Source organism: Ostrea edulis, chromosome 2, assembly GCF_947568905.1.
Source record: "Ostrea edulis chromosome 2, xbOstEdul1.1, whole genome shotgun sequence".
Taxonomy (NCBI): Eukaryota; Metazoa; Mollusca; class Bivalvia; order Ostreida; family Ostreidae; genus Ostrea; species Ostrea edulis.
Window position 1 is genome coordinate 68872368 of NC_079165.1, and position 12545 is coordinate 68884912.

The window sequence follows — 12545 nt, forward strand, 5'->3', positions numbered from 1 at the left end:
TGCTTTGATTACGTTTATCCAAAATTTATTTTTCAATGTTTTCAAGAATATTGTAATGTACTCAATTCCAGTTTATCAATTTGCTGAAGTCCAACTTTGGAATAAAATGTTCCATCCCTCTATTTGAAAACATGAGATATATAATACAGAATAATTTCATAGTTGCTATAAATGCCATTAGGTTTACCATTTTAATCCCCCATCTTCATATCTTTAACAATGACCTCCTTTTTGACCCTATGTGTTTTATTATTCCATATGAACAATAAAAATATCTTTTCTAATTCCTTAAAGTGGTTCGATCCTCATGTACTTGTAAATATTAATGGTTGAAAGTGGAAAAAACTGTATTTTTTTTTTTAGATGACAGATGTCCAAAATCTTTGTTCGTTACGGCACCGGAAGTACAATAAATTCACACCAAAGTCTAAATTGATAGCGGGCGGAATTTCTATTCCCGGATTTTTTTCACTTTGAAGTCAATGTCATCGAGTATATCGAACTTCACTCGCTTTCCGTTTACGTTACCATACACTGAACCATTAAAATACCATGCAGATGTTATACTCTCGTGGTCTAAAAGGCGAACAATCAATTCTCTGTTCTCCTTAGTGGCGTCGGCCCCAAGACGAACTTTGCCTGATGTGTCCTTCACAGCAGGTCTGTATCGCATTATTTTCACCTTTTTGTCGTTGTTTCTCATCTTCATTAGGATTGGCCTTGGTGCGTTTGGACTGGATCCTGGAATGCGGTGCACCGCCTAAATGTCTCGATGGTCAACTTCCACACACACACCCCTCCCTTCTTTTTCAATGTAGATTTTATAATCTCCAGGATGTTTTCCCCTTTTGTTTCTCGAATGCCATATATTTTGATGTTATTTTTTCGGCTGTATTGTTAATTGCAATTCAATTTCACTGTGGAAAATGTTGCTAAATCACGGACTTAATTTATTTCTTTTTGTAGATGTGGTATTATTTGCCTACCAATTTTTTTTTCTCCATAGGGGTTCGTTTTCCATTGTTAGTTTACCAACGTCAGTTGTAAGTCTGTCTATTTTTTGTTTAAACTTTGTTTCACGTTTTTCTACTCTTTCTCATAATTTTTCAGGAGACCTTTCACAATATTTGTTACCATGGATTCAAGATCACATGTTTTCACTGTTTGTTGTAAGCTTTCTTTAATTTTCTGTATGCCAGATTTAATAGCTACCGATGTTTGATCACTTTATTTAGCTGTATCATCACTTTTGTCAGACCATGTTTTGTTTTTCTCCGACCCTTTCCTGGTAATTGACATGATAACGCAATTAAATTTAATATGCGGTTTTTTGTTCGTTACAAAGATATTTTATTGTGTGTTGAACCAAAATATCTGGCATAATCATGTTATGTGATTCACGAATGAAATAATTTTGACGTTGTAGACTTTAACGTCACTTTTTACATTTAAGATATATTAGTCTCTTTACATGATAAAATGGGATAAAAATTCAAAGATTTAACCATTTTTTTCTACGACACGTCAAACTTAATTCGTACAATATGATACAATACGGATTGTGTTATATTTAGAGTTACTCCCCCTTGATTGTAATCGATTAACTACTGCAGTCTCATTTTGGAGTTGAAATAAAAGCTGTGAAGCTGAGAACACGTGTTGGGTATTGGTGTTTCAGATTGGCCCTTCTTAGTGTCTGAGGCCAGTCCATCTTACGAACACAATTATTACATGATGTCAGATCATCATCGGACCCTAGAAAACACAGTTACAGAGGAAGATGTCAGATCTAACCGGACTTCCGATCCCCAGAATGGACTGGGATAGCTCAAATCTCCCAGAAACATGGCGGAAATTCCAGTCTACAGTCGAGCTTATGTTCAAGGGACCGTTAGCGGCCAAAGACGAGCCTATTAAAGTCCCATACCTATTATTATGGGTTGGCGAACGAGGACGAGAAATTGCAGATACCTGGACAGATATGAGTGAGACAGATAAGAAGAAATTGGTTCCCCATTACGAGAGATTTCAGAAGCACGTGCAGCCAAAACTCAACCCCATTTTCGCCAGGTACAAATTTAATTTAACCAGTCAAGGAAACGACACAATTGAACAATTTCTAACAAGGTTAAAGACACTTGTCAAAGACTGCAATTATACCGATCCGGAAGAAATGATCAGAGATCGTCTAGTTTTCGGTGTGTTGGAGGAGAAAGCATGCGAAAAACTCATAAACGCAGGATCAGACCTGACGCTAGACAAAGCTGTCCAAATTCTACAAACATACGAATACAGCCAGATACAGTTGAAGACCATGAAAGGTGCGGTCGACGAAATACAGATGAAGAGCAAATTACATCGTGCACAGTCCGGCAGTAATCGTGGGAGACAAATATATCGCCAAGGAAACGCGAAACGTCAACTCAGAAAACCTCCATCCCTGTCCAATAACAATCGCAACAGACCACAGACGAAAGGCGCATCTGGCAGAGATCCACACAGATCTACGAGGTATCCTAACCCTACTGGTCAGTGAAAAAAATTGCGGTTACGACCACAGCCAACAAGATCGCTGCCCAGCGAAAGGAAGGTAGTGTACAAAGTGCAAAAAATATAATCATTTTGCGAAAGTTTGTAAATCTATATATTCTCTTAATGTCAATGATGAGATGTACACACATTATGAGAAATCTGTAGATTCGAGTTGTTCAAATGAATTTGTTATTGATAGCATTTCAGATGTGTCAGAAATCACTTGTTCAAATGACCAAGCATTTTGTATATTGAAAGTTCACACTGGTACAATACCAAAGTCTGTCAGATTTAAGATCGATACTGGATCTCAGGTCAATATCATGTCTAAGAGAGTGTTTGATGCACTTAAGCTTTCAGAAGATCAGAATGTAGAGATCATACCTAGTAGTGCCAATCTTACTGCCTACAATAGTCAGCCAATTACATGTAGCTCGTTAGGTTGTTGTACTTTGAAATGTACTTACAAAGAGAAGTCTATGTTTTTCAAGTTTCATGTTATTGACACATGTTCAGCTGCTATATTAGGTCTGAAAGATTGTCTAACATTTAAGTTGATCAAACTTGTGTATGCATGTAACACCACTAGTCAAGTACCCACCAGCAATCCCAGGGCCACACCCCAGGATAAAGGACCTGCCCCAGAACCCCTCTCAAAACACAACTCTATCCACAGCACTGGGACCCCTAGCCCTAAGCGGAACCACACCCCCTCTACACTGATCCTCTCCAAAGGCAAAGTTTTGTCAGAGTATGGAGACATATTTGAAGGAATTGGAAAATTACCGGGCGAATGCACCATCCAAATTGATCCTTCAGTAGCCCCAGTAATTCACCCCCACGTAAGGTACCCCTTGTCCTTCACGAGAAACTTTCACAGAAACTGACACGTATGCAGTCAGAGGGCATAATAGCAAAGGTCACAGAGCCAACCCAGTGGGTAAACTCGCTCGTTGTAGTTGAGACTTGTAGTAAGCTCAGGGTATGTTTAGACCCTAGGGACCTTAACAAAGCAATACAAAGACCCCACTACCCCATGAGAACCTTAGAAGATGCTGTCTTAAAACTTACAGGTGCAAAAGTATTCACCAAGCTTAACCTTCGTTGCGGTTATTGGACAATTCCCTTATACACGGAATCATCATATTTAACCACTTTTAATACCCCATTTGGGAGGTATAAATACTTGAGACTACCATTTGGGTTGAAATCATCACAGGATGAATTTCAAAGAAAGGTCGCCGAATGTTTTGAGGGTATATCTGGTGTCATTGCCCTTGTTGATGACATACTTGTCTATGGTCAAACCCGAGCAGAGCATGATCAAGCTCTTCATAAGGTCTTGTCAAAAGCAAGACAAACAGGTCTCAAATTCAACAAAGATAAGCTGCATGTAGCAGTTGACAAGGTCAAATATTTCGGTCACATTCTTACCTCGAGTGGAATTGAACCTGACCCGGGAAAAGTGGCTGCTATTCGAGACATGCCACCCCCTTCCAGCAAAGCCGAGCTCCGGGCTGTTCTCGGAATGATGACCTGCTTATCTAAGTTTGCCCCTAATTTGTCCAACATTACCAGCCCAATGCGTAAACTTCTCGCACAAAATACACAGTTTGCATGGGACGAACCCCAGAAAAGAGCATTTGACGAGGTCAAAAGCATTTTAACCGCTAGCCCTGGTCAAATTCTTAGATATTTTGACCCATCTAAGCCAATAGTACTCAAAGTTGATGCTTCAAAACATGGCCTTGGCGCAGCCCTAATACAGGAAGGCAAGCCTATTGCATATGCCTCGAAATCTTTGACTCCTAGCAAATGTGATTACGCCCAAATAGAGAAGGAGCTCTTTGCAATTGTTTTCGGATGCAAGCGCTTTCACCATTATATTTATGGTCGCAATATCACTGTCCAATCAGATCATAAGCCACTTGTTCCAATCTTTAAGAAACCCCTTCATGCTGCCCCTCCCCGTCTCCAAAGGATGTTGTTACAACTAGGCAATTATGACCTTGATGTCATCTATATACCAGACACCAAAATTCCACTGGCCGACACGCTGTCTCGCAAACATTTGCCAAACAGTTACCCACAGTACTCAAAGGGCATGGACTCTCATGTTCATAGCATCATTAGTAGGATACCCATCACAAGCCGTAGGTTAGATTATATTCGCATCGCAACTGCAAATGACCTGGACCTCCAAACCTTAATCAATACCATTCTGAATGGCTGTCCTACTGAAAGAAAGTCGTGTGACTCCTCTCTTATAGAATTTTGGAACTACATAGATGAATTGTCCTACATAGATGGACTTGTGCTAAATGGTCATAAGATTCTTATCCCAAGGTCACTCCGTAACCAAATACTAGACAGCCTCCACATAGGTCATGCAGGCGTCGAGAAGACCCTCCGTAGAGCTCGTACTGCCCTATTTTGGCCCGGTCTCCATACTGATGTACAAAAACTTGTATCTAGTTGCCCGCAGTGTTTGTCTTATAGAAATTCAAACCCCAAAGAACCCCTTAACCCCCATCCAACACCTGACTACCCTTGGCAAGTAGTTGCCACAGACTTGTTCCAATGGGACAATAAGGATTATATGATTGTAGTAGATCACTACAGCCGTTACTTTGAGGTGACCCACCTTAGTACAACCACTAGTAAATTCATTGTAAAGCAAATGAAGTCAATCTTCTCAAGATTTGGCATCCCCGAAAAAGCAGTGTCTGACAACGGACCCCAAACAGCTCCTCGGAATTCATCAACTTTGCTTCAGATTATGGGTTTAACCATGATACTTCCAGTCCAAAACACCCTCATTCAAATGGACTAGCCGAAAGAACTGTCCAAACTATCAAAAGAATATTTCAAAAGTCTAAGGGTAACAAAAGCGACCCTCACCTAGGGATCTTGGAATATCGAAACACACCTATCGACAACTTAAGTTACTCCCCTGCTGAGTTATTGCAAGGTCGACAGCTTAGGTCAATATTACCTGTACTGCCCTCCCAGCTTGCCCCAAATGTTCTAAACCATCATGAGGTTGCTGTAAATATGCAGAACAGTAAGGATAAGACCTCAAAGACTTACAATAGGTCAAGCCATGAGTTGTTGCCATTAACTGAAGGTGAAAATATCAGATTTCAGCAAGATTCCAAGTTATGGAAACCTTGCCACATAATAAGTCGCCTGAATGACCGTAGATATCTTATAAAAGCCCAAACTGGTACTAGTTTCAGGCGCAATAGACGTCACATTATTAAATCGAATGAGAATATTAAATCCCAAAACCTGTCTGAGCCCGAGTTAATCCTGAATGCTGAGGACCCCATGTCATTGCCCACTCCTGCACCCCATATCCCAGCTATGGATAATGCACAACCCCCAGAGAAATCCATGGCAGTCAACCCCGATAACATAGCTCCTATGCCATATGTCACTAGAAGTGCTAAAATCAGCAAACCGAAACAAATTGTTGATGTGTAATTCATTTATTTTCAGTGATGTACATTCATTGGACATTGTCTCTCGTGGTTTGGATTAGACATTATATAATACCATCCACCACTGTTTTGTATAATACTTTATTCTGATAACCATTACTTTGTTAACATGTTGTATCATTATAATTGTGTTAAGAAGGGAGATGCTATATTTAGAGTTACCCCCCCTTGACTATAATCGATTAACTACTGCAGCCTCATTTTGGAGTTGGAATAAACGCTGTGAAGCTGAGAACACGTGTTGGGTATTGGTGTTTCAGATTGGCCCTTCTTAGTCCATATTACGAACACAATTATTACAGATTGTACAGGTGCGGATCCAGAAATGTTTTCCAGGGGGGGGGGGGGGGTGGATCGAACCTTTTCACGAAATCGAACCCGTGATATAACTCATTTTTCTTATAAATCGTTAAATTGTAATTTTTTTTATCTTTGCAAATTCCAGGGAGAGGGGGGACCCCGCCCCCCTCTAGATCCGCACATGTTGTATTACAATATTTTATAATCAGAAATATTTTCCATTTAATTAAATTTCAATTAGAAAAAAGAAACAAGCGAATCAAATAACTACAGGATACTGCGTCGGTATTTTGACAGAAGTGCGAATGGCATCGTCGCAAACCACGGTCAATATGTACGGTCCCCTTCCATCTGGAGAGAGCTATATGCGGACTCCGGACCGTGGCTTGAAATGGTGTGCAAATGAATGCGAAGGACATTGTCAATCTTAACCCAGAGTTATCTTTCCTTACACTACTTGTTCTGAATACTTCATAAATTTGCCGATAGGTGTCTTTAATTGGAAGACTTTGACTACCCTCCTAATAATTGCCGACACATGCGCCTATGAAAATAATATCGATATATCATAAAGTTCAAAACTGAGAAATATTGAGAAGTATAGATATCTCTGTTGAAATTATCGAGATAGTGAGCTTCAAGTGGAATTGATGGGTTGAACTTTAAACGAAATTACATAGACTCTGGATTTGGACCGAAGTTATACTATCAATACAACTAAATTCGTTGATTCAGACTTACATGCTTCCTTATAGAGCATAATGGGGACACTTTCTAACTCTCGTTTTGTCTGTGACTTTTCTCTCTTTTCCCAGAATTACTGTTACCGTCAATCACAACCAGTGGTAATGCAATATCACTAAAATCACATGATTTTGAACTTTACGTCGGCACATTTTGCCAAGAAATGTCCTACATTCTAACCATATCCAGGTCTTGCGATATTTTAAATATGGGAAGTGAATAAGAATGGTAGTTTGCGATCCACCCACCGCAAAATTCACAACACTGCATGTAGACTTGGGAATTAACACGATGGTTTTAATTTCACTATATTCACGATTTATCATTTCCCCGCGAAATCAAATCCATAGTGAATAATATATTAAAAGCATTTCAATGCTTTCGTAATTGAAATTTTAAAAGTAGATTTTCCTATAACGTGAAACTAAAACCCCTTGTAACAAATCGTGAAATTTTGGCACAGTAGAATTAAAGCAACAAACAGTATTGTATGTAACACGACAAGCAATTCTTTGGATTCGATATCATACAGTAAGGAGTACAGAATTTGTAAATGATGTTGAAACGAAATTATGAAAAATGCAGTAAAATTTATAATACCTGCGAAAGTTGTTCCGCAAACTTATTAAGCCTCCGTCTTTTTGCTAATATAGTGATATTTAGACTACAAATTGTATATTGGATGAAAGAAAGAAAAGTAAAAGAAAACATTCGACCTTTACATTTTTTCCCTTGTATTTATCATTGTGACACGACTTTTGGTGATTTCGATATAGGACTGAGTATGCTGTATCTGAGATACAGATCATTTTGAGAGGGCGTGTCAAATGCAAGTGTTTTGTATCTGTGAATATCTAATATAGCACGTGAGTATCTCCTTAGATACACTTCCTTCACAAAACATGGATGGATATATTGAAAGTAAAAAGTAAACCACTTAAATAAAACAACGTTAATTCGATTACCTGGCATAAAAAATAGAGATGATCGATTTTTAAAATGAAACATGGTTTTGAACATATCATTCTGACAATGTTTTTAGACATTTAGTTTTGACAATACATGTATATCGTATTCCCCAATGACAAAGTGAAAACTACAGGTTTTTTTTAACACTTTCTTATTAGCAGGATCCTGAAGAATACACAACTCTCATAGATTTGTGTTAGACGCCCTGCATCACACCTATATTCTGTTGTTCACGGACGAGGTTTTTCTTCCACTAGAGCTATTTCCCAGCTAGGCTTTTCAGTTAAATACTTGGGATTAGGTAGTTATTTCAATAGAACCCGTTTGATAAAGGAATACAGTACAAACTTTCTCTCGTCAAACTATCTCAACATCAATATGAAAACCACGCTAAACTAGCTTCGTTTGTATACCTTGAAAAGTCACATATGTTGGGTACTGTAATCCGTACTTGCAAGCTTTCAACAATCATCACTTCGCATGTGCACATGCAGCATTTACACAAATGAGTACTAAAGATGTGCACCTCTTATATGTACATTATACTTTGCACAGATTGGACATATTTGAGTTTCTTTTTATGGCATGATATACATTGTATAGAAGGCTCATAATTTTCTTAGTTTTTAAATATTTATCGATGAAATATAGAAAACGGCGAGTCATTGAATCAGTCCAGGTACATTTACGCAATACTGTCACATTATGTTTATGTTTTAGCAGTGGACGGGCGTTCTTTAGGTTCTCTGACTTTTCTTGGTTTGGGGTGGGGCTGTGCAACACCTTTGCACAGAAGAGGCCCGTCTTTATGCAAGTAAAGCGCTGGCCACACAACAAACGCGATTATATCACCACTGACTGTATAGTGTTTCAGGACATTTTTATCCAGAGGCGTGCCTTCAGGAAAATTAATCTCCATGTGAAGGGGAGGACTTTGGGTAACCATATACCAGCACAATTCCAAAGACTTCTCCACAAAGGGGGCAAGATGTTTCCATTTATCTCCTTCAAATGTATTCTCTTTCGTGAATTTCTGAAAATTGAAAATCTTCTTTGCATAAAATTCAATCCCTAAAATCTATATTCTATGATGATAACGTGAAGCTAAAAGTGATCATTTCACAAATCCTACAAAACTCAATACAAAGAGTAGGGCAAAGACAGATCCTGCACACCAGGGATGGGATCAGGTGTCTAGAAGGAGTAAGCACCTCCTGTTGACCGGTTACACCCACCACGAGCCCTATATCTTTATCAGGTTTACAGAATAATCCGTAATGATGATATGCTATATCATTATATACTAAGTATTCATCCTTTGTCTATATGTATATTACCAGCCCCGGTAGCCTATGTTAGGGTGTTTCGCAACCGGGAGGTTCCTAGTTTGATTTCTCGATGTCGGTGCGGCGTCAAACATAGGAAGTGGCTGTTCGTTCGCCAAGAGTCCGACAATAAGGCCCCATGACCATAAACTGAGAATAAACTTTAAAAAGAAGAATACACAATGTATATCATTGCCTTGGTAATATCACATGAATACTTATCGATATTTTGAATCGCATTACAAATATTATCTGAAATGAATTTTATTGACTTATACGAGTGTATATCAAAATTTTATGGATAAGATCAATATGAAAATTTGACTCAAGTATATTCCCAGTTGATGGTCATGGAACCTAGGTGAAAGTCATGGGACATTCGAACGTAACCTTAACGACACTTACTACAAACTTTTTAAAAAATAACGAGAAGTAAAATGAATACAATTTACTGTATGAAATGTAATTTATTCCCATGATTTCTGAGTTAAGTCCGAAACAGTGGGGATATTTTGTACGGAGTTATACAGGGAGGGGTGATCTATTTCAATTTTTGAACATCACAGAAAGTTTACAACTTACAAGTCCCTCACTTATTTATTTTTCAGGGAATTTTATATTTGTACTTCTTACAACCAAGGGACCACGGTCCTTAAATGATATGCACAGATTAAAATTGCCTGTTCTTATTTACTTCAGTTTTATGTATTATTTTATGTCTTTTTTCGTTGTGTATTTATTGTTCTTTGTTTTAGTTTATTTTACATGTAAAGCGCTTTAGGGTAATTATGTTATTTAAATAAAGCGCCATATAAATTGACAACAATAATGGTAATAATAATAATGATAATAAAAGAAGGCTTCGAACCCAACTTGACTTAATGATAAAATAAAAGATCTATCATTTTCAATCATCATAAATTATTTATACTCATGTGTGACAGTATCCCTTTTTTACTTTACTTACTATCTAATACAAAAGGAAAAAAGTTTATTTCAAACAATTTCAAAAATTTCATTGTATAATAGTTTGCCAATGATAAAATCAAATGATTTATTTTGGAAATGATAAGTGTTTTATGTTACTGAAATGACTCCTACAAAATTACGTTTGAAACATTTCCATTGTGAGAAAACACTTACTTATTTCCGAAATTGCTGAATTGTAATTGTAATTAAAAGATTAATGTAGCGCCTTATCAACATTAGTTCTCGAAAGCGCTTTACAAATGTGATAGAAAAAAAAAAAATATAAAATCAATGTGCACATACATGTACATGTATATAAAGAAAAAATCCATAATGTCAGAATCAGAATGCATGATTATTATTATCAATATATAGCGCCTAATGTAATGATATAATTACCCTGATAACATATAAAACAATTTAAAACAACCCCTAGGAATAATTAAATACATAGGAAGGACATCAGTATAATAACAAACTACAGTTTAAATAACAACTAGAGATATTTTTTTGCAAAAAAATGTAACAGCACTGTAAGAGCTGTGATGTAAGAGCACTAAGTATTTTTAAAAAAATCACAAATTAAAAGCTAACCTAAAAAGATGCGTTTTGAGGTCCGCTTTAAAACTAGACAGTGAAGTTGTGATTGTGAATTGTGATTGTAGTCAATCATAATAAACCTATTCAGCAATGTAGTCAAATTTAAAAGATTTGCACTTCCCATCTATGCTATTTTAGGTCACCTTAGTCACTTATGTGACCTGTTGCAATTGGTGTGCGTCCGTCGTCGTGCGTCATACGTTAACAATTGAACATTTTTACTTCTTGACAATTACAATTCCATCTTTGGGACGAGTGAGACAAAAATTAAATTTCAGGATTCCTGCATCCTCGGGCCTTTGGGTCGGGGCAAAAATTGACCAGTTTTTTTTTAAGAACTCTTCTTCTCTACAATTGTACATCTGTAAGAAAAAACTAAATTGATAGTCGTGTATAACAAGAAGGCCTCTAACAAAACTGTATATTTCATGACTCCAGGGCGGGGGCAAACTTGTACGTAGTGTTTATATGTAAAACTTTAAATGCTACTCACTAATTGATATATGTTAAGAGTGTTTTGATTTTTTAACTAAGAGCGACTCCATCATAAATATCGTTCATGTATGTCATTCAATATTTAGATTATTGTTTGTTTTGAGATTAGACAGTCATATGAAAGGTGAAAATAACGAACAGTGATCAATCTCATAACTCATATAAGCAATACAAAATAAAGAGTTGGGCAAACACGAACCCATGGATATACAAGTGGTGAGATCAGGTGTCTAGGAGGAGTAAGCATTCCCTGTCGACCAGTCAAACCCGCCGTGAGCTCTATATCTTGATCAGGTAAATGGAGTTATCCGTAGTCAAAATCAGTGTACCAAGAACGGCCTAACAATCAGTATGAAACAGGTAAGTCAGAATTTCACCCAATGATAGGGTGTATTGACAAAGTAGATCATAGAATTTACGAAATGCTGACTTTAAACGAGACTGTTGAAACCCTGTACCATCAACTTGTTTGTCAGTAATCTGTCTTGATTTAAAAATTGATCATACGAAGAACAAGCTCTTGCGTATCAAATCAGTTGAGATATATAAACACCATATGCAGGTGATAATGGAATATTGCTACATAAATATGACCGGGACGTTGACGATGGAGAAGCTGAAATCATCCCGTTTGTGATAAAGTAGAGTTGTTAGTTTGCCGTTAATATATTTCTTCAACTGTATGTCACTTCAAAAAGAACTAATGTAACAATTCATTTGTTGTCTGTGCTAGAAATACTTTTGACTAAAGAATTACCAGTACGACATTCAGTCTACGACAGGAAAAAGAAGCATTCTATCATCTCATAAACCCAGAATATAGCGAATTGGATGAGAATGGAATATCTTTGGAATACTTGCCTTTTTTATTTGTGCAATGTAAACGTTGACTAAAGATTTCCTGGTATCGGAGAGAAGTTGGTGTTCATGAGCCGCCAGCATCTTGATATAAAAAACACATTTTATTTCGAATTAACTCCCTCCTTAAGCTAAATAGGAAGGCGTGAAAATCAAAAATAAGTTTTTGAATAAAGATATGATTTTCATTAATGTTGCTATATGTAATCAGAAATAAAAACATACATTTCTCCATTCACCATCAGTACAT

General features: G+C 37.2%; 1 protein-coding gene across 1 annotated transcript in view; it reads right to left on the reverse strand.

Moving 5' to 3' along the window:
- Positions 1 to 6007: 6007 nt before the first annotated feature.
- Positions 6008 to 12545, reverse strand: part of LOC125682416 (uncharacterized) — a 44498-nt gene continuing 37960 nt past the window's right edge. The window contains exons 14-16 of the mRNA XM_056157071.1: positions 12521 to 12545; positions 12299 to 12379; positions 6008 to 9081 (exon numbers count right to left, since the gene is read on the reverse strand). The exon at positions 12521 to 12545 is cut by the window's right edge and continues 56 nt beyond it. Coding sequence (XP_056013046.1) covers positions 8758 to 9081; positions 12299 to 12379; positions 12521 to 12545 — 430 coding nt within the window. The 3' untranslated portion in view covers positions 6008 to 8757. The remainder of the gene's footprint in view (positions 9082 to 12298; positions 12380 to 12520) is intronic.